At 38.2% G+C, this 24,016-nt stretch overlaps 1 protein-coding gene across 4 annotated transcripts in view; it reads left to right on the top strand.

Moving 5' to 3' along the window:
• Window positions 1-24,016, top strand: part of si:dkeyp-72e1.9 (syntaxin-binding protein 4) — a 219,045-nt gene that overhangs the window by 149,242 nt on the left and 45,787 nt on the right. For all 4 annotated transcript variants that reach the window (XM_051933611.1, XM_028813887.2, XM_051933612.1 and 1 more), the window contains 4 exons: window positions 4,988-5,084; window positions 7,046-7,173; window positions 14,931-15,023; window positions 18,329-18,394. In XM_051933611.1, the coding sequence (XP_051789571.1) occupies window positions 4,988-5,084; window positions 7,046-7,173; window positions 14,931-15,023; window positions 18,329-18,394 (384 nt within the window). The remainder of the gene's footprint in view (window positions 1-4,987; window positions 5,085-7,045; window positions 7,174-14,930; window positions 15,024-18,328; window positions 18,395-24,016) is intronic.

Raw genomic sequence — 24,016 nt, 5'->3', positions numbered from 1 at the left:
GCGATCATCCACCACTGTTGTCTTCCGTGGATGTCCAGGTCTTTTTGCGTTGCTGAGATCACCAGTGCTTGCTTTCTTTCTCAGGATGTACCAAACTGTAGATTTTGCCACTCGTAATATTGTAGCAATTTCTCGGATGGGTTTTTTCTGTTTTCAGAGCTTAAGGATGGCGTCTTTCACCTGCATGGAGAGCTCCTTTAACCGCATGTTGTCTGTTCACAGCAAAATCTTCCACATGCTAGCAACACACCTCAAATCAACTCTAGGCCTTTTATCTGCTTAATTGATAATGACATAACGACGGACTCGCCCACACCTGCCCATGAAATAGCCTTTGAGTCAATTGTCCAATTACTTTTGAACCCCAGAAATGAAGGGATTGTGTTCAAAAAATGCTTTAGTTGCCTCACATTTTTATGCAGTCGTTTTGTTCACCCCACTGAATTAAAGCTGAAAGTTTGCACTTCAACTACATCTGAGTTGTTTCATTTAAAATTCATTGTGGTAATGTACAGAACCAAAATTAGCAAAAAGTTGTCTCTGTCCAAATATTTATGGACCTAACTGTATATGTTATGTGCCGCATGACCTCCAGTACCATGACATGTGACACATAACATTGTCACTATGAATATAAAAGATGGCAGTATGGTGAAATGGCCACCCAAGCTTTGGATTCAGAACAATATAATATCTACAGTTAGTGATAGTGAGGACATAAGATTCTGAGTTAGTCTTATGACTTTTTCAGTGTTTATTTTTGACTACAATTTTGGCTTATTATTTCTGCTTTTAGGGCAGAGTGGTGACTCTAAAGCTAGGGATCTGTGTGCTGGTTTGAATCCCGAAAACATCAGAAATAACTCTACTGCATTGGGCCCTTGAGCAAGGCCCTTAATCTGCATCCAGTCCTGCAAGAAGGCCCTCCAACGCACAGGGAAAACTTGGGGGCAGGATTGGCACTCCAGCTGCTGTAAAAACCTCACACTGTTCCAGTGTGGTGCTGAGGTGTCACCCATTGCATGGCTGCACACAGGGTCCCAATCTGGGTGGTTTGTAGTGTGTTGGGTGTGGCAACATGCAGCATCAGCGCATGCACCCAACTTCTCTCTCTCTTTCTGCTTTTGGTGATTCATATCTTATCACTTGTTCTTTTGATGACTGCCTGTTCCCAGAATCTTATCTCCCTCCTTTTTCTCTATTTTGCCTTTCCTTTCTCGCGTTGTCCATAGCTCTAACCGCCATCTATATGATTTTCCTTTTATTATTTTAATGGGCTTTAAATTGCAAAGGATCTTATAAGTACCTCACACCAACACAAAGTTTTACACTACAGTAATACGTCGGTTAATAAAAGCTCCTTTATTACAAAGTCTGCATAAAGCATGCTAAGGCATGTATGCAAATTCATGTACCAGAGTGGCAATATTGTGTAGCTTCCTTACACAGAACAGTCACTGTCTGTCATTGATATTGTGTGTATTGTAGAACTATGCTTCTCAACCACTCAGTCGTTCATGGGCTTCCGCTGGTGGGTCTTGAGTTGCTATTATTTATAATGGTAATGGGTTGTACTGAGTTGCACTACTTCAAGGATCATGCTTGACCACCACACTGATGTTCATGTTCAATTCACCAAGGAGGATCACCTCCTGCCCTGATGATCACGCAAGATTCATCACGGGGGAAAAACCTCATCCGCTCTCTGCTGGGTCACAAAGACACTAACAGAGAAAAAAATGGGTCGCAACACCAGAAAGGTTGAGAAATACTGCTGTACAACACAAAGCTATTACACATGAGTGCTTACTTAATTCATAAGTACTGTCGATATGTATTTTTTTATAAACTAACAAATATAATTTACCCAGTATGTTACAAAAGCATAAGGCAGCATTTTTATAAACCAAAATGAAGATTATAAAGTGGGTAAGCACTTGAGAAAAGAAATGCCATTTAACAGAATCATTTGAGTTAGCACTCGATCATGAAAGAAGCTACTTCAGAGCTTGAAAGAGAAGGCATGGATAGAGTGCATTTACCTTCCAGCACTTAAGAAGCTTCTCCACTGTAAAAGTCCTTTTGTATCTGTGCGTGGCCACCAGTGAGTCTTCTTAAGAATCCTGACTTGGATGTACCCATGGAGTTGATTAAAGTGAGACAGATAGTGAGCCGAGGAGAGGTGTAAGGTACAGCCAGTGGCATGAAATGTCTAGGCAGTAAACAAAGAGGATGAGAGTGTTCTGAGCCATTTGGAAAAAGCCGTTAAATTGGGGTGCAAGCAGCAGCGTTGTAGAGTGGGCAAGAAAGGAAACAACAGCAATGTTGTAGGGCAGCCAAGGAATTAGATGGTAGACAGCATGAGCCCCACAACACCCGCCCAAACCAAAACCATTCCCACAAGGTCATTATGATATGTATATATATTCGATGTATGCTAAATCTGTAAGATCCTGGAGTGCATCTACTTCATTAACTGACTTATTACTGAAGTTTGTAGTCATCCAATGAGACATTAGAGTATTCGGCTGCTTATGTGCAATGTTGGCACATACTGTGCAATTCAGCAAAACATAGCTTTAAAAATGATTCAGAATTAGGCAACAAGTGAAAAAACAACATTTTTGAAGACTTGTGTTATTTTAGTTCCCTATTGTATTACTTAGCGAACCACTCCTGGTCCTGAGGCATTACTTTGATTATTCTAGTTTAAGATTTTCATTACTGTCCAGTTCTTAATCAGAAACAAATTATTGTTGCTAATAAAACATGACAAGCGCACCAGCAATAACCAGCCGACTTGATGTAATTTGTACTTCTGTGTGTTCTTTATTAATTCTCTGGTTCAGTGGGGTATTTGGGCTAAAATTAAACAGAAAAACGCCATGAACAGCAGCATATTAAAAAATATTTGAATGTTTTCTGAAAAGGAAAATCTGCAATATTTAAAATGTTAAACATAGACAAGTGAAAATACTAACATTAATCATAGGCTTTTAATTTAAAAAAATGGATAATAAGTCTGCAGTCACTGTGGCCCACCTGGATATGATTTTGACAGATCTGTTTTGGAGAATAAGTCCAGTTTATATTGTAGTGGTAGATAAGAAAGCTTCCAATTACTGTTTTAAATGGCTTTTTTCCAAGGACCTGGGTTTGGTTCTCAGGGCTGGCTAAATGAAGCCCACATGCTTTCACTGTGTCTGTGTCTTCTTTTTTGCCATGTGCTACAGTTTTCTTCCAAAAATCCAAAAGATGTACAATAATAATAATAATCATAATAATAATAATGCATTTTATTTATAGGGCACTTTACATTAGTAGTAAATCTCAAAGTGCTACATAAAAAAGTTTAAACAAAGGCAAAGCAAGATAAAAACAGAGATAAAACGACAATAATTATAGCATTCTTGTTAATAAGCTTTCCTAAATAGAAAAGTCTTCAGCTGTTTTTTAAAATCTGCTGTGTTCTCAGGCTGTCTGGTAGACCATTCCAGAGCCATGGAGCAGTGGCTGCAAAGGCGATGTCACCCATTGTATGAAGTTTTGTCACAGGGGGGCGAAGGCGGTATTTGCAAAACTGAGGTTTCTTGTAGTGGGTTGTAGTATAAGGAGTTCCTTAAGATATTGTGGAGCATTTCCATGGATACACTGGTGAGTAAACAAACAGATTTATATTCAGTACGGAGGTGAATAGGGAGCCAATGAAGTGACCGGATTGGTGAAATGTGTTCATATTTCCGTACCCTCATCAGGATTCTTGCAGTACTATTTTGAATTTGTTGGTGCTTTTGAAGGCTCTTGTTGGGTATCCCGATGAGGAGTGCATTACAATAATCCAGCCTGGATGAGACAAAGGCATGGACCAGCTTTTTAGCATCACAGAGGGAGATGTAGGGACGGAGTTTGGCTATGTTTCGGAGATCAAGGAATGCAATTTTACAAAGGTGATGGACATGTGTATCAAGTGACAGATGGGAGTCTAATTTGACACCCAGATTTGTAACAGAAGGGGAGAGGGTAATGGTACGGTCAGAAAAGGAAATACAATTTACAGAGGAACAAAGTTGATGGGGGTGCCAATTAAAAGAGCTTTAGTTTTAGTGCTGTTCAGCTTGAAGAAGTTCTTGGACATCCAGGCCTCAATCTCATCTAAGCAAGAGGAAGGTGGAGGTGTAAAAGAAGTCGAATCGAGTCTCACATTGAGCTGCGTATCATCGGCATAGCAATGGAATGAAACTATGACACTATGAAACTAAATGACAGTACTATACATTAGGTTATTGGCATCCATTGTGAGTGGGCTTAAGATTGCCTTGGTGTCCCATAAAGGTCTATTCCTGCCTTGTACTTAATAATAACATATTCAAGCAGTGGCTGGAAGGATGGTTTAATTTTTAGTGGCCAGCTGTGTGTATTGCTGCCACCTTGTGGATATATAAATAGCTAAATTGGTAAAGTAATACTGCAAATCTTATAATGTTCTCCACTGTCTGGGACAATTTATATTGACTTTATATTTTAGACTACAAAATAAATGGCTAGTGAGACAATTAGCCTACCTCCCTCAGTTTACTTTGAACATTTCTCCAAGGACTGAGGGAGCCCAGTTAGTTTATTTAATTAAAACAGTTTCCATTTGTGTTTTCCTTTACTTTGTTTCTGCCATGCTTTAATCATGTATAGCATATGATTTACCATGTTTTATCTTGGCTGTGTTTTTTATTCATTCTTTGTCACTGATAATCTCAACACTGCTTTGTGTTTCATAATCTGTCCGGTTAATCTACTCTGAATGTTGCTGTATAAAAATCCAGTGAGTGCATTAGAGTGAATTAAGATGCAACAGATGCCATTCTTGTAGATTGGTTTAACTCAGGACCTACATACTACTCACATAAAACCAGAGGTTAAGAACAGCCATGATGTGAAAGTCAGATGTGAAAGTGCCAGAAGATGTGAACATGCAGGATTTCTGTTATTCTAGGCGCTGAGTTACCTCGGTTTTGATGTCACAGAAGAGAAAAAGAAGAAACTGAGACATAGTCTGGTAACTGATCCACAAGGAACAATAGCATTTGGTGGTAAGGGACATTTAAAGATACATTCATATTTTGCTTTTAACTATCCAATATTTGTACATATGTGCAGTGCTCATAGTTGTGAAATGGGAGTTCAATGTATGAGAGTAAATGGAATTTAATATAATAATGAAAATCTGCAATTTACTTTTAAACTGTGTCAACTTAGTTTCCTGCTTTGCAACCAATGCTGCCAGAGTAGGCTAACAGAAATTAAAAAGGTTTGAGAATGTTATGTCATGCTATGTTATGATATTAAATATCCACAGTGGACTGAAACCCTCTAAGGAGCTGATTTCTACCTTGTGCTCGAAGGTAAGAGAGTAGGCTTAGCCCTGCCATAATGCTGAATTGAATTAATCTGTCTGTTGAGAATGTCATTTTATATATAATGTGGAAAAGCGGCTGACCTCTTCAGGAAGATATCCAGCTTGTCACTGTCAATATCTCCCTTTGATAGATGCCTGAGTCTGTTTTTTAGTTGCTCAGAAGACATGTTTGTGATTCTGCAAACAAAAAGTTGCTTTGCTTTTATTAAATTGGATTGACACTTTGCTGTCACACTTTTACTCTTTATGTCCATCCATCCATCCATTTTCCAACCTGCTGAATCCGAACACAGGGTCATGGGAGTCTGCTGGAGCCAATCCCAGCCAACACAGGGCGCAAGGCAGGAACCAATCCCGGATAGGGCGCCAACCCACCGCAGGACACACATACACACACACCTACACACCAAGCACACACTAAGGCCAATTTAGAATCGCCAGTCCACCTAACCTGCTTGTCTTTGGACTGTGGGAGGAAACCGGAGTACCCGGAGGAAACCCATGCAGACATGGGGAGAACATGCACGAAGTGAACCTGGGTCTCCTTACTGCGAGGCCTTACTCTTAATGTTTTTATTATATTATAATTTGCCGATATTTTCAATCAATTTAATCCTTTTCTGAACTGAGATGTAATGCACCGTCATTTAGACCATTTCTTGGGTAAACTCCAGGCAATCCTTGCTGTCTTGGGGTGCCATAAACTTTAAAGGGTACGTTCCACAGTACACACAGACCAGGCTCAGCAGTACATAATGGAAGAAGCACACACTGTTGTATCCTCACTTAGTCCAAGTACCATGCATCCACCTTGACTCATCTTTTCTCTTTTACCTTTCCTGGCCATTTACTAGGGGAACTACAGCTTGCATTGGTCAGATTCCTTACTTTGGTCTGTGAACCTTTTCTTTTCAGTATTATTAATAAAAATCACCCTTTTTGGTTCAAGGTATGCCCCTCCAGGTGGTGTACCCCATGGAAAAGGTTGAGTTTCTTGAGTTACAATTATAGTGGGAGGACGTCTGTACTATAGTTCAAGTTTCTGTAGGCAGCTGCTAACGTGCATGTGATTGAGACAGAGAACACGTCTGTGAAGTAAAACCGTTGAGTCCAACTCAAATTTTTGAATGTCCTAGAAAATCAAATAACACTGTAGAGTTGTTTAGGTTAGGTAGATTTGTATTATTCTAGAGAGATATTTGTTTGCAGTAGGAAAGTACAAAAGATAAGACATTGTTACACTACATAAAATGAGACAACACATGACAACCAGTGCTAGAATCAGTACACACACCCATAAGATTTCTATAAATAAGAATAATGAACTCAGACAGTGCACTACAGAAATGAAGAAGTCAGCAGGATCCTTATAACTACCAGAATTCAAAATGCTTATCAGTTCATTAACAGTCCAAAATAAGCATCTAATTGACAGATTCACCTCTGTGATCCTACAGGTCCAAGATGGACACACTGCTACCAACATTAATTTTGGAATGGGTGTGTAAATACAGCACCTGGAAACATGTACAGTATATTGCTCTTATGAACATAGGGGGGTATTATGGGATGTCAGGACCTTCATTGTTTTTAAAGTATCATTAACTTTGATTTATGTGCTCGTTCTCTGAGCAGATTTTGAAGATGCTGTGCGAGATGTTCTTCATGATAGAGTGGAAGAAGCAGGCCTGGACAGCAGTCCTTTTACATTTTCATATCATGAAGCTGCCAATTTAATGGATACATCTGCATTTCATTCACCTGTAAGTATTGCTGTGAATTTTGCCACCAACCTCAGTTAGAACAAATATTCATTACCAGTACATCATTGAAGAACTGTGACTGTAATGCTATTAAGAAAACTGGATGAAGGAGGAATGCATTAGTATTAAAAAAGCCAGACAGACAATTAAAAGTAGCATATGGCTCCTACTCCTTCTCACAAGCCTCAAGAGTGGGAACCTGAGTTGTGAAGAAGATAACATTTTCCACATTTTCAGCCAGCTATGTACTGCATATATGCTACACTAGTAATTCTATACATTTTGAGATACCTCAATTCACTGAAAGTGTGCCTAAATCAATAGCATCTTCTTCCACTAAAATGTGCACAATTTGGAATGAGAATGCAATCATACATCAGCATACCAACACAATGCTTTGGAAACAAACCTTAACATTAATTTTACTAAAAGCTTAGGAACATACTGTATATGTTGTAGATGCCATCTTAGATGAACAGGTATCTCATCAGGAATGACGAACAATACCTTACCTGGCCAGGAGGCCATAAGGAATGGATCACATAAGAGGAGGTGCAACCCGACCCGGAATGGCCTTAAGTTATTATCCCAGTTGGGGAGATAACATAATGGACACACTGGGAGAGAGTGATTATCAAGTTCAGTTTATGTCCCAGGGCGATAGGTGGCAGTGCTACTCTGATATGGTCCCAGTTTGGACTTCCGTGGGGTTCCATGGGACCTGTAGCTGGGATGGGCAGCCCTGTTGGTATCCTTGGTACTGTCAGAGGCACTGCTGGGAGAAGTTCTCCCTACTTTGGGGAGCTTTTACATAACACAGAAGTGTTTCTGCCTTGTTATGTAATGACATTGGAAGTCCAACATACAGTGCACCCGGAAAGTATTCACAGCGCATCACTTTTTCCACATTTTGTTATGTTACAGCCTTATTCCAAAATGGATTAAATTCATTTTTTTCCTCCGAATTCTACACACAACACCCCATAATGACAACGTGAAAAAAGTTTACTTGAGGTTTTTGCAAATTTATTAAAAATAAAAAAAATTGAGAAAGCATGTGTACATAAGTACCCACAGCCTTTGCCATGAAGCTCAAAATTGAGCTCAGGTGCATCCTGTTTCCCCTGATCATCCTTGAGATGTTTCTGCAGCTTAATTGGAGTCCACCTGTGGTAAATTCAGTTGATTGGACATGATTTGGAAAGGCGCACACCTGTCTATATAAGGTCCCACAGTTGACAGTTTATGTCAGAGCACAAACCAAGCATGAAGTCAAAGGAATTATCTGTAGACCTCCGAGACAGGATTGTCTCGAGGCACAAATCTGGGGAAGGTTACAGAAAAATTTCTGCTGCTTTGAAGGTCCCAATGAGCACAGTGGCCTCCATCATCCGTAAGTGGAAGAAGTTCAAAACCACCAGGACTCTTCCTAGAGCTGGCCAGCCATCTAGACTGAGCGATCGGGGGAGAAGGGCCATAGTCAGGGAGGTGACTTAGTAAAAGGCACATGGCAGCCCACCTGGAGTTTGCCAAAAAGCACCTGAAGGACCCTCAGACCATGAGAAAGAAAATTCTCTGGTCTGATGAGACAAAGATTGAACTCTTTGGTGTGAATGCCAGGTATCATGTTTGGAGGAAACCAGGCACCGCTCATCACCAGGCCAATACCATCCCTACAGTGAAGCATGTTGGTGGCAGCATCATGCTGTGGGGATGTTTTTCAGCGGCAGCAACTGGGAGACTAGTCAGGATAAAGGGAAAGATGACTGCAGCAATGTACAGAGACATCCTGGATGAAAACCTGCTCCAGAGCGCTCTTGACCTCAGACTGGGGCGACGGTTCATCTTTCAGCAGGACGACGACCCTAAGCACACAGCCAAGATATCAAAGGAGTGGCTTCAGGACAACTCTGTGAATGTCCTTGAGTGGCCCAGCCAGAGCCCAGACTTGAATCCGATTGAACATCTCTGGAGAGATCTTAAAATGGCTGTGCACCGACACTTCCCATCCAACCTGATGGAGCTTGAGAGGTGCTGCAAAGAGGAATGGGCGAAACTGGCCACGGATAGGTGTGCCAAGCTTGTGGTATCATATTCAAAAAGACTTGAGGCTGTAATTGCTGCCAAAGGTGCATCGACAAAGTAATGAGCAAAGCCTGTGAATACTTAGTGATTTCTCAGTTTTTTTATTTTTAATAAATTTGCAAAAACCTCAAGTAAACTTTTTCACGTTGTCATTATGGGGTGTTGTGTGTAGAATTCTGAGGAAAAAAATGAATTTAATCCATTTTGGAATAAGGCTGTAACATAACAAAATGTGGAAAAAGTGATGCGCTGTGAATACTTTCCGGATGCACTGTAAATGGAGCTATCGTGTCACACTTTGGTGAGTCAGAGCCAGGAGGAAGAGGATAACACTAACTGTGAAGGTGGAAGGAGACAGAAAGGTATTTATTAGTTTATACAATGAGGACTGACCTAAAAACCTGTCAATGTATTGTTATAACATAAAAATAACTTTGTTTTAATTTGAAACTTGGTCTGGTGTTTGGTGGTCACTGGCACCACAATATTTATATTTTCAAAGCAGGCCTAATCATCATTAAAGATAATAAATATGCCACCATAAGAATGCTGAAAAAATGTAAAAGTCAAACCACTGTAAATGGCATACTGACAACAAAAGAGTGTGGTGACAAACATGTGCAAGAAAAATGTGCATGGTGTTAAATGGGTGCAACTAATGGGCTTCTCTTTTTATCTGGGGTAGCTGCTATTGAGAAAGTATAGTAATATCATTCAGTGGACACATAAAAATAGCACATGTCTTGCATATTAAAAATGTTATTAGCTTTACGTTTTGAAGAGCTTGTAATTAAAAACATATCTATTACAGTAAATGTGAATTTATGTTAGTGTGTTAATATCCAAAATGTGTATGGACTTGTTTGTGGTCTGTGTGTAACAAATAAGCCCATCCCTTTAAGAATATTGCATATACAAAAGGAAACAGGAAATATATTTTATGTTATTATGTTCAAGTTGTAGTACTAGGGTGTTGTACCGTGTTAGCCATTATGAATGTAGAGAAAAGCCAAGCAAAATGACACCTTTTATTGACTAACTAAAAAGATTACAATATGCAAGCTTTCGAGGCAACTCAGGCCCCTTCTTCAGGCAAGATGTAATCACCTGAGTTGCCTCGAAAGCTTGCATATTGTAATCTTTTTATTTAGTCAATAAAAGGTGTCATTTTTGCTTGGCTTTTCTCTATGTTCAAGTTGTAAATGTAATGTCCTCATGTGTGGAACTGAGTGTAATGAGTGACCCTACCTCTTTAATAATATTGTCCAGAGTGGTATACAACTTGTAGCAAGAAGAGAGATAAATACAAGTATCTGTTTCAAATTCATTTCAGTAGCAGAGCATTAACAAGCATTTCTACAGTTCAAAAGGTGCATTTGTATACATAATTAATCATATTAATACATGTGTTATGACAATATCTGCAGGAACCATCTGATTTTTTGATTATAACCTGACGTGGACTTTTTGCCAAACAACCCACTACGTCCAAATCCAGATACTGCATATCCAGCCAACTAATCACCAAATACAACAGTTAACAGTGAGATATGGATGGGCACTGCATTGCCCAGTACAGGCACTCTTCTATTTACATGGGTTATGTGGTCTATTTTCAATTGTGCTGAGATTATTGTTTTACCTCATATTATATTTTATTAAGCTAAATACACATTTCAATTATACTATTGAAAAATGTATCTTTCCAGTAAGTAAAACTAACCCTATGGGGGTTACTGGCTGCTCTCATTTGTCCATTCATCAATGTGTGTATTTTGTCATCGGTCAGCTGTCAGCATGGTTTTGTCTTGCATGCTTTTGTCATACTGTTGTTTTAACATTCATTATCTGTTCCTATAAATTTAAGCACAGAGCCAGTTAGCAGCAAACACCATTGTAGGCCTGAGTTGTTACCACAAAATAAACTTTGTAACCTTTTTGAACCTTGTAAAAAAAAGGGAGACCTATGCTACATTTTTCATTCGCAGGTTTGTCCACCTCAGTTTATAAAGTACTAGATGGTCAATCAATTATCTGAGAGTCAGGTATGCCCGGGCACACAGGCCTTTGACATACTGTATTCCCTGTGTCAGTAACAATTTAGTTTATGTACTACAAAAATGCACCTATTGCTCATTTACTCTTATGTAATAAGACATTAACCAGGAATTCTTTTTGCTCTGCATAACACTTACTAAGCATCAGAAAAAAGTTTATTGATCTGCAATAACAAAACTTTACTTTAGAGTTGGTCTAAGGTGGATTAATTAAGGCACATTTCTCTTGATATCACATATTTAGTATAAGACATGTGAATCCTTCATATCATATTAATGAGTCATTTTTACCATCACATCGATATGCCCCACTGCACAGTGATGAATAAGCTGTCCACTGATGTTTTATAAGTGTTATGAAGACCAAAGAAGTGTATTTAAAGGCCTTGTTACATAATAATAAATGAGTAATAGATGTATTTTTGCAGTACCTACTGTAAACAAAGTGTTACCCAAGTGTCTATGGTTCTTTGCATGAAGAAATAATTTCTAATATTTGTGCGAAATCTGCCCCTAACAAGTTTCCAACCATGTCCTAGTCTTCTTTCATAATTTAAATACTTCAATCACATCGCCTCTTAATTTGTTTGCTTAACCTGAAAAGGCTCAATTCCTTCAATCTCTCTTCATAGCTCATAACTCTTAGTCCTTTTGATCAGCCAAGTTACTATCTCTGGACTTTCTCTAGTGCTGCTATATGTTTTATTGTAATATGGAGACCAAACCTGTATACAGCACTCCAGGTGAAGCCTCAGTAGTGCATTATATAACTTAAGCATAACCTCCCTTGACTTGTACTCCACGCATTGCACTATATAACCTATCCATCCATCCATTCATTTTCCAACCCGCTGAATCCAAACACAGGGTCACGGGGTCTGCTGGAGCCAATCCCAGCCAACACAGGGTGCAAGGCAGGGAACCAATCCCGGGCAGGGCGCCAACCCACCGCAGGACACACACACAAACACCCACACACCAAGCACACACTAGGGCCAATTTAGAATCGCCAATCGACCTAACCTGCATGTCTTTGGACTGTGGGAGGAAACTGGAGTGCCCGGAGGAAACCCACGCAGACAGGGGGAAAACATGCAAACTCCACGCAGGGAGGACCCAGGAAGCGAACCCGGGTCTCCTTACTGCGAGGCCTATATAACCTAAGCTACTATTAATCTTCTTAATCGCTTCTCTACATTGTCTGGATGTAGCTAGTGACGAGTCCACTATGACTCCTAGATCCTTCTCATAAGGTGTACTTTCATGTTTTAGAGCTACCATTATGTATTCAAATCTAATATTTCAACTTCCTATGTGTAATCATTTACATTTACTTAAATTTCGTCTGCCACAAATCTACCCAACCTTATATGTTGTCCAAGTCCCTCTGTAACAACTCTGATTCTACATTATCTGTCCTTACACTTACTGTGGTATCATCTGCACACTTAACTAGCTTATTTATTATATTCTTGTCCACATCATTTATACTGTATATATTAAAAATAGCAGCATCCACAGCACTGATCCCAGAGAGACACAACTTTTAATATCACCTTATTCTAAAAAAAAGTTCCCTTTACCATAACCCTTTGCTTCATGTGTTTGAGCCAATTTTTGTGTCTGTCAACACATCATACCCTGAATTCCCACTTGTAGTTTTATCACTAATATTTTAATGTGGTACCTTATCAAAAGCCTTCTTAAAGTCAAGATAAATAATATCATATGCACCTCTCTTGTTTGCTTTTGTTGCCTCCTCATAGAATTCCAATATATTAGTGAAACACAACCTCCCCTGTCTGAACCCATGCTGACTATCGACTAAAACTTCTGTTCTTGACATGTGCTGCTCAAGCTTTTCCTTTTCCTTAACAGTTGCTTTCATTAATTTAACTGTGATGCACATAAAGCTTACTGGTCTGTAGTTACCTGACTATACAGTAATAATAATAAACTAACAGTAAAGTTCTATCTATACAGTGTCAGTGGTTTACTAATTGCTTGGGAATACACTCATCTGTAGATTGACTGCTGAGCCTTTATCTATAAATGTGATGCTTAATAAATGAATAAGACCTGCTCTAAAATGCTTTTTAGAGTGTGCAGGTGTGCTCGAACACGTATGCCTGTTACAAAATGTGCAAGTGTAGAAGTGATGTCATCTCCTTGCAGTCAAAGATTTAAGTAGTCACCAGGATTAAAGGAGTTCTCCTTCAGCTCACATGGCTATAAAGAGTTGGGCTTTTGTTTTGCCATGGAAAATACAGAGCAATTACTAGTAGTGGCATTCACATTCTGAATGGGTATAGTGCTCAGAGTAGTGATGACTTTGGTGTCTTGACTGGGATTGAAAGGATCAGGAGTGGGGACCCCTTTGTTTTGTAATGCAAAGTTTAGAGAGTTTTCGAAGGTAAAGCGAGCATTAATGAGTGAGCTGGGTTGTTCAAGGATACCAGTGATGTCACCTTTTAAGCTCAAAATTCATTCCTGGTGTTTGTGTTTGTTTGCTCTAAAAGTCTATTGACATGTAGACTGGGTGTTTGACAGCATTAAATGAGCCCAATGGAAATGTAAAACGAGAGTACTCTGTGATAGACCGATGGTCAGTCCAAGCCTGGTTCCTGTCTTACATATATTTCTCCCAGTCTTGGAGAAAACACGTTTAGAAAATGGATTTGTGCGTGTTTAATCCTACTCATCGTCACAGTTTGCAACATAAAATGGTACAGTACTTTATAAAATAGTCAATGTGGAAACAACAGTCTAGATAATTTATGCTTAGTCTTTAAGATGTGGTCATGTCTGCTGTATGTGTCACCTCATCATAATATACTGAATATATGGTAAAATAGAGATAAAACGTCATAGGATCCCTATATGTGCTTTTAGCTGTTTAAGTGCAAAACAAGTTTGAAAAAAAATTGTCTCTATGTCTTAGGTTATGAGAGGAATGTGTAGCTGCCCCATTAGCAAAGGAAAAGTAGGCATTCAGTAAGAAAAACAAAAGTGATCAGTTATAGTCAGTGTTTAAACACTATGCCTATCAATTGATAATCTTTATTTAGTCTGTTTCCAGAGCCAACCCCTGAGTGCACAGACAAAATTACTATAGATACTTTTAAGTATGTGGCAGAAATTACCCAAACTCCATTCTGAGTTTAAAGGCAGGGAGGGCTCTTAAAGATTAAAGACATATTTTAATAATGCAAGCTGGGTCGAGCCATGACTCCTTAAGTCATGTGAAACAACATTTATTTATATAGCATATTTTCATACAGTACGTGTAGCTCAAAGCGCTTTCTAGGAAGTTAAACAAAAAATTTAAATTACAAAGAAAAAATTAAAAATTGTAAATAAACAAAACACAAAATAAATAAAAATAATAAAAAAGTAAATGTAAAGTTACACATTATAGGTAAACAAATAAGTACAAGAAACTGTAAAGTCCCTAGACATTAATTAAATTACTATTAACTAATCTCATTTTTTTTAATTCTCTAGTTGTAATAATGGTAAGTCCAATGCTATGGTGAGATGGCTAAGGAGAAGAGGAAAATAAAAATGTCACTTTTGAACAAGCTCATTTCTTATGTTTTCTTTTGCTCTTTGCAGACATTTGAATCGGTCAGCTCTTACAACACAGAGGACCTCAGACAGTTTCAGTCAGAAGTCACACAGCTTCAGCATCAGATCAGAAAGCTGAAGGTGAGTAACAGCTAGATGGTACCTTATGAAATGCATTTTGAAGTGTCAATCAAAAAAACTTTGTTTTATATAGTGTTTATTTTTGAGCACATGATTACAAATTGCTATACAAAACAAACAAGAACTCACACTTACAAATTCCATCCATCCATTATCCAACCTGCTATATCCCAACACAGGGTCACGGGGGTCTGCTGGAGACAAACCCAGCCAACACAGGGTGCAAGGCAGGAAACAAATCCCAGGTTGGGCGCCAGCCCACCACAGGGCACACACACACACACACACACTAGGGACAATTTAGAATTGCCAATGCACCTAACCTGCATGTCTTTGGACTGGGGAAGGGAACCGGAGCGCCCGGAAGAAACCCACGCACACACGGGGAGAACATGCAAACTCCACACAGGGAGGACCCGGGAAGCGAACCCAGGTCTCCTAACTGCGAGGCAGCAGCGCTACCACTCCCCACTTACAAATTAACAAAATAAAATGTTCATCCATCCATCCATCCATTTTCCAACCCACTGAATTCGAATACAGGGTCATGGGAGTCTGCTGGAGCCAATCCCAGCCAACACAGGGCACAAGGCACGAACCAATCCTGGGTTCAATAAAACGTTCAATAAAAGATAAATTACAGGGAAAAAGTAGAACATATATTAGCTGTGAGTATTGACAGTATGAGAAAACTGTAGCTTTGTTTCTTTGAGGTTTCCAAAATTGTACAGCTGCTGAAATGGAGAAGGTTCATATTTTGAGTAGGATGTGTAACACAAGGAATTCAACAGTTTAGTTTAGTGAAATTCAAAGGAAAAACATTTCATGCAAAAAAAACAAAACACCTGTATGGTACACCCAAAAAAACAAAAAATGTTTGTTACATTTTTTGTTAAATGGAAAATACAAGGAGATGAAACACACTGTTTAGGCAAGTCGATATTTCATCAGGGAACACACAGGAGAAACAAACTATACCGAGAGGCCAAAACAGGGACACAAAAAGAAAAACCTTAACTCAGAAACTAAGTAGATTTAACGCTGGAGAACCTAACACAACCTTTAGTTTCTTTCCTTTAGCTTACATTACCGCACTCTTTCTGTTTTTTTTTTTTCCAGAACTGATCCAGCACTAGAATAACAACAAACATATACGTTTTCATCTTTAAATAGACATGGAGTGATAATTCAATATGACATTTGACCAGCAACCAGCATGGCAATCATAAACTACACGGCCATACAGAGAAAGTCACAGAACACCATGGTGACAACCCTGTAATAGTAATAAAATAAATAAACAATAAGCAATACATTTATTATGAAAAATCCAAAAATAAACCAAATTAATTCCAGGAAAGCCACAAAACAGATTAATGACAGTGATGACAGAAAAGTAAATCATTTTCATCATATTTAAGGATACACCCACAAGGCTCTAAAATACAGGCACAGTATGCAAAGGCTTATTTCTGGATTATATTTATAATAAATTATTATTGTTTCCTTTTGCACCATATGAAAGTAACCAGGAGAAAAATAAAAGTAAATATTTCAATAGTTTCATATGTTCAGTTGTTTAATGAGTTATACTGAACAAATGCTTAGAAAATAATAAATACATAAATGCAACATCACAAAAATCCTCTATAAAAGCCCCATCCAGTGTCCCCAGTGCATTTACTTCCCACCGTCCTATTTGTGTCATTTCTGGCAGATGTCAGAAGAATAACTAATGGTCTGGTATCCACCAATTTAAAAGTAGTGAAGCCACAGGTGGTTAGTGAAATTCTCTCACGTTACAATCTGGCCATCAACTTCCTCCTCACCACCCACTTTGGTCTATACTGGTTCATGGAATTCCAGCCACAGCCTCTTCTCTCCGGTCAATATCCAAAAGTAAAACAAACAATAAAACTTCCAAGATGATCCATGAACCTCAACAAACTATAGGAACACAACCATGTTAAATACTTTACAGTATACTGTACATAAAGCAGCAGTTACTTGATTAATTCACCAAGCATGACTTGTACTGCTACTTCATTATTAAAGGGCTATTATATCCGCTTACTGCAACTACAGATAAAATTGAATTGACACATATACTGTACATGATATAAGTTAACAACTGCAATAATAAATTATCTCTACTACAATCCTATAACAATTGACAAGTAAAGGCTGAAACATCAATATTACTGTCTGAGATTCAAAATGAAGAGACATGCTGGTTTAATGCCTGATGATAACCAGTTTGAATTAGTAAAGTTCTCCCCAAACTCTGGCACAGTCTTACATGAAGTGCTCCTTTTGTTCAGAGAGATATATAGAAACATCTCAATGACGGCTTCCATAGCAACATGGTGATGTTATAATCTCACAGACCTTTTCTAGGTCTTGCTACAACTACTACTAATAATAATAATACATTTTATTTAAACAGCACCTTTCCCAAACTCATCTACACAGAAACTGACTAATTAGAAACTGAAAATTGGCAGTTGGTTGGAAATGGGTGATTTTGTGTTGATTATTTTTATCCATAGAAACTCCTTTTTACTCTAACTCCAAGCTCTTCTCTCCCTTCCAGCATATTTTCCTCAGTTGTCTTCAGTGTGGAGAAGTGGTGTCACTACAGAGCAGATGCAGCTATGAGGCCCAATAGGCATAACATACAATGAGCACCCTATTAGATTACTGTACACAATACACCCAGAATGTACACATATAAGAAAGATCTTCCTGAATTTGTTTTCAAAGCAGATTACAGCTAGTCTTGAAATGTAGACTATATCAGTATCCCAGCTCTCTTTTAAAAGGTGACCAAGAAGGTACAGTGGGGAAAAAAACGTGTTAATATCACGTAAATGTGAAATAGCAGTGCTGCTTTAGTAATTGTAGTGTGGTCCTATGGGTGATAGTAGATCATGTACTTTAGGTATCCTGGGGGCAGCGGATTAGTTGAATTGTGTTTGACCCCTGGCATATGTCTTTTCTGAGCACAGCTCACCCTGGTTGGTTGTACTTGGAGTACAGCTGATCTAAAGTTAGATCAGGTTGCAGATAGGATTTCCCAATCCTTGCCCCTTTCATGTGATTTGAAGATTGACGTTACAGTCATGAATGGCTCAACAACAGAAACCATAACTGGAGATACACATGTACCATGCAACAGATTCTAACTCAAAACAAGAGGCAGCATATTCCTAGTTTTTTTTTCCTGATTTACAATTCATTAATAGATATGCATGCCAGTCAAACATTGTAAAAAACTGATTTTTAAAGTCTGCTTTCTCTAACAGGTGCTTTTGAAAGACACCCAGCACAGTAAAAAAAACTTGGAAGAGGAATTCCAAAAAACCAGTCAGGTACAATTTAGTTCTTTCTAAACTGAGCTGTTCTTCTTCACTGTATAATGAAATGCTGCATGCTATCTGGTTATTTTAGGGTTCCAGTGTGAAGTAAGATGAGGTTTGTATCCATAATTATAAAGATAAGGTGTGTATTTTTATGTTATTGTGTTTTTTATTTATTCTTTTATTGCTAATCTTTGTTCTGCTTTGAATGTGATTTTTGTGTAGCACAGACTAATATAGATTATATGTAGTCTGCCCATTATCTGAACCTTGTTGTCCCAGTTCAGGATCACATAGTAACCACTGTAATACCATGCTGCCCATAAAAAATAATAATTAGATGATAATAACAAATATCATATGCTTAGTTTGTCTAAAACATAGGGATTCATACAAGTGGAGATATCAACATGAACACTTTGACAGGTCATTCTGTTAGAAGCTTTTGGCACCGTTCTTCAATTAGAAAACCGATCTAATCATGTCCTGTTGATGGAGAGGAACCTCAAACTTTATTCTAAATGGTCAGCTTGATTCTGATCTGGTGCCTGAAAATGTTATGACACATGGTTTGTTTTTGTTACTATGCTCTTCACACAGTTTCCGACCTCATGTTCTTTGTGGAAATGAAAAACTGAGAAAAATGGTAACGGATGATTCATTGGAACGTATCTCATTTCTCCACCTCTCAGTATGCTCTTTGTACTGCTGTACTTTACAAAAACATGCATTGCCAACCTTATTGAGTGGTATCTGGTTCTTTATGCACTGTTTTAATGAAACAACCCACTCATGCCCTAGATTGAAACTTGCAAAGTGAAGGACTAGTAGGATGAAAAATTTTCTAGTCCTGACAAGTATGGTTTAGACATTTCTGTAAAACATATGAAAAAAATATCAAGAGGAACAGAAATTGTGCGTGTATTTATTGTAGCATCACAAATATTGTTGCAGAGCTTAGAATTAATAAAGCAGTCCTTCTGTATTCATTCTCTATTTTTGATTTGTTCAATTAATCAAAATTCTAACTAGAAGTATCTGTAATTACATTCAGAATTAATTTCAGATGCTATACATTTAATCTACTTTAAATATCTTCTTATATAATACACTACTGTGGCTGTCCGTTTGTCTGTCCAGGATTTTAAATCACCTGTAGCTCACAAATCATTTGACCTATTGACCTGAAATTTGGTACACATAACTACGTGACGTCTACTGTACGCTTTCGGGGGGATGATTGACCTCCAAGGTTATTCCTCTTTTTATTTTTATTTTATTTTATTGTTGAATCAACACCCCCGTGACCCTGTGTTCGGATACAGCGGGTTGGAAAATGGATGGATGTTGAATCAACTCTCGGCAGCGGCCAGCAGCCTACCAGCTTTGCCGTAACGTCCCCTACCTCTTCATGTCTTAAATCATTCTTGAGGCAGATAGAAGACTTAAGTGCCAACTTAAGTGAAAAACTATGGAAAACGTACTAAGTAATTGCAACACAAACACTGACTTAATCACTTTTAACACGAAAAGATGCCGACGAAAGAAGAGAAGAAGCGGGCTGCTAGGGTGGAGAAAAGAAGAGCTGCTCAGAAAACCACAAGCGCATCAACCTCTGAGCAAATGAATGCTAAATGTACAGAGAAAGAGGATGAAAACCAGGAATGCTCAAGTCAAGTGTATTCACTGCACATTATAGTGCAGTGCGCTGTTACTGGTCACAAATATAATGTATGTAATGCATGTAAATATTATTATTCAAATTATTTTTAGAATTTTGGCTTATGGAAATGTGATTATACATATATAATATATAAAAAGCACAAAACAATACATCTTAAAATAGTTGCAATTAGTTTCAATTTATATACTTAAATACTTACAGGCATCTCATGCTAAAAACTGTAAAAATCAATGGGAAACATCTTGCAGTTGTATATACTCTATAGTGAAGTACATTATAAATATTTCTAATTCAGATTTTCACAAGTCAATATTGAATTATAGATACTTGTATCTCTCATTTTTCGCTAGTCAGGAATATGTTGTGAATGTCTCAGAAGCTACATTGACACTGCCAAGTCTCAAAGCTTAAATCAGAATTAAATCGGAGTCCAATGTCTGTGATGTTGCATGGTTTAAATACATGCACATCAACTTATGTGGAATGAATGCGCTGCACATATATTCAGTGATGCAGGTAAAGTGGAAACCTGGATCCCCACATATTTGTTTCTCTGCTATTGCTCTTCAGTTTTCTGCTTTTTGGTATCAAAACATTGTTTTCTAAATTGTTGAATAAGCATAGTACAGAAATTTATTACAAAATTTGTTTCTTCACAGCACCACTGACCATTTACATTGACGACCATGATTGTTTTAATATGTCTCATGATGCACAACAACTTATGTAACTAGGACAAATCTGTTTAATCACAGATTAAATATGGCAGACCGGAATTTAACCAAAATTCAGTTGCACATATGAAAGCAGCCTGTATCCAACCACAGTGGTTTTGGGTGTTTACACTAAAATCAAAATCTTTCAGTATTAAGTATTATGACTTAGTGGTAAAGTCAAAATCAGATCACATTGGAGTGGTAGTGTTAATGCGGTACAGTGGACTAGTTGGAATTGTACTTTAGATGTTTAAAGTGTAATCTTGACTCATCAGAAAATAATAATCATTACTAGCCTAAAGTAAGCATTAAATGTTGAAATGTTTTGCATTACACTGCAAGCTTGTGTCCTTTATCCTTTACTGGGATGCAAGTCAGAAATATCTAAAAATGCAAGCATCGCAGTTTACAAGCAAACCTTGTAAAACAGCTGATGTTTGTTCTTCCACAGAAGAGGAATGATTACAGTCTTCCAGGCAAATCTGCAATCACAACAAGAAAGGCGAGAGCCACTGGCTGCAACAGCAGACAGTTTCCAAAGAAAAATACTCACAGGAACACTACTGGATTAAAATTAAGACGGCCACATCACACAGTTCAGCAGCGCGCACTTATGCGAGTAAACCACAAGCCTCGTCCTCTCGCCTGGATGTATTTGTCACTTCACTCTTTTATCGGCACACATTTCTTTTGAGTGCTTTTGTCATGAAACTAATTGATCTACTTGTCTAAGGAGAATTACATAAAGGGCATATACAAATAGGGCAGTGGGTAGCGCTGCTGCCTCGCAGTTGGGTGACCTGGGGACCTGGGTTCGCTTCCCGGGTCCTCCCTGCGTGGAGTTTGCATGTTCTCCCCGTGTCTGCATGGGTTTGCTACGGGCACTCCGGTTTCCTCCCACAGTCCAAAGACATGCAGGTTAGGTGGATTGGCAATTCTAAATTGGCCCTAGTGTGTGTTTGTGTGTGTCCTGTGGTGGGTTGGCACCCTGCCCGGGATTGGTTCCTGTGTTGGCTGGGATTGGCTCCAGCAGACCCCCATGACCCTGTGTTCAGATTCAGCGGGTTGGAAAATGGATGGATGGATGGATGGGGCATATACAGATAATGGTACAGCTTTTTTAGGCTTAGATTAGCAGTCAATTTCTAGCCCTTCTTCATATAGAAATGTGCTTATGTACAGTAGATTCAGAAAACGTTCAGACCCCTTTACTTTCTGCAGACTTAATTCTATTGTAGATTTAATTTTAACTGGATAAATTTGCCATTTTTGTCCATCACTCTACACTCATAGTGACAAAGTGATAAACTGTATTCAGAAAAGTTTGCCAATTTGTTAAATATCAAAAACTGTCTCACTTATATTAATATTCATGATTGGACATCATTTATAAAGGCACATGGCTGTGTTTATAAGACTCCAGCAGTTCACACTGCATGTCAAGACAAACAAAAAATCATGAAATCCAAGGAACTCTCTGTAGACCTCCACAGTAAAATTATGGTGAGACATCGATCAGGGCAAGCATATAAAACTGTTCTGAAAGCTTTGGGTGTTCCCTGGACCACAGTGGCCTCAATTGTGCTGTTTCCCATCTAATCTAATAGATTCAGACGATCTGCCTGGAAGAATGGGACAGACTGCACAAATTTATGTGTGCACACCAAAGGAGCTTCTACAGAACACTTAATTAAGGGTCTGAATACTTATATGAATGAGAGACTTCAATTTTGATTTTTAACAAATTTGCAAACCTTTCTGAAAATATGTTTTCACTTTGCCATTATAGGCTATTGGCTGTAAATGAATGGGCAAAAATTGCTAATTTATCCATTTAGCAGATGATATGTGCATAAAATGAAGGATTCTGAATACTTTAGGAATCCTCTCTATGTGGATAATGCAGGTACACAGATAAATAGATATACACTCACACTTATATTTAAACAGTATTTGACATGCAAGCATAATAAGGTGCATCAGTCAACAAAAACAACATTTATTTTTATAGCACATTTTCATACAAATAATGCAGCTAAATGTGCTTTACATAATAACGAAAGAGAAAAAAGACAAAATAAATAAGAATTAAAATTAGGGAACACTAATTAACATAGAATTAAAGTAAGGTCTGATGGCCAGGGAGGACAGAAAAAACAAAAAAAAAAACAGATCTGCAGTGGTTCCAGGCCATGAGACCACCCAGCCCCCTCTAGGCATTCTACCTAACATTAATGACCTCACAATCAGTCCTCATGGTATTTAGGGTTCTCATGGAAGAATTTGATGATGACGGTCACGTGGACTTCTGGCCTTTAATCCATCAATGTAGGGACATCACGGTGTTTTGATTAGGTGGTGGTGGCGCAGGTCGCCACCACAGAAAACAGAAAAAGAACAGCAGAGAAAGTAGGGGTTAGTATGGATTTTGGAGCCACCATGAATAATAATGATAATTAATTGAATATACAGAGTATTAGGATTAAACTAAGATGAAGCCATGAGAAAGCCATATTAAAATAATGTGTTTTCAGCAGTTTTTTAAAGTGCTCCACTGTATTACCCTGGCAAATTCCTATTGGCAAACTATTCCAGATTTTAGGTGCATAACAGCCGAAGGCCGCTTCACCACTTATTTTAAGTTTAGCTCTTGGAATTCTAAGCAGACACTCATTTGAGGATCTAAGGTTACGATTTGGAGTGTAAGATGAAAGACATTCCAAAATATAAGATGGAGTGAGATTATTTAAGACTTTGTAAACCATAAGCAGGATTTTAAAGTCAATTCTAAATGACACAGGTAACCAGTGTAGTGATATCAAAACTGGAGAGATGTGCTCGGATTTTCTTTTCCTAGTTAAGATTCTAGCAGCTGCATTCTGCACTAGTTGCAATCGATTGATGTCTTTTTTGGGTGGTCCTGAGAGGAGTGCATTACAGTAATCTAGCCGACTGAAAATAAAAACAGTGAACTAATTTCTCAGCATCTTGTTATAAGAGGTCTAACTTTTGCAATATTTCTTAAGTGAAAAAATGCTGTCCTAGTAATCTGATTAATATGTTATTTAAAATTCAGGTCAGAGTCAATAGTTACCCCTAAATTCTTTACCTCCGTCTTGACTTTTAATCCTAATGCATCAAGTTTATTTCTAATAACCTCATTATATCCATTATTGCCAATCAGTAAAATTTCTGTCTTCTCTTTATTTAGTTTGAGAAAATTACTACTCATCT

Source organism: Erpetoichthys calabaricus, chromosome 11 (assembly GCF_900747795.2).
Source record: "Erpetoichthys calabaricus chromosome 11, fErpCal1.3, whole genome shotgun sequence".
NCBI lineage: Eukaryota > Metazoa > Chordata > Cladistia > Polypteriformes > Polypteridae > Erpetoichthys > Erpetoichthys calabaricus.
Note: the sequence above shows the minus strand (reverse complement) of the source record. Positions and strands in the feature narration are given on the sequence as shown.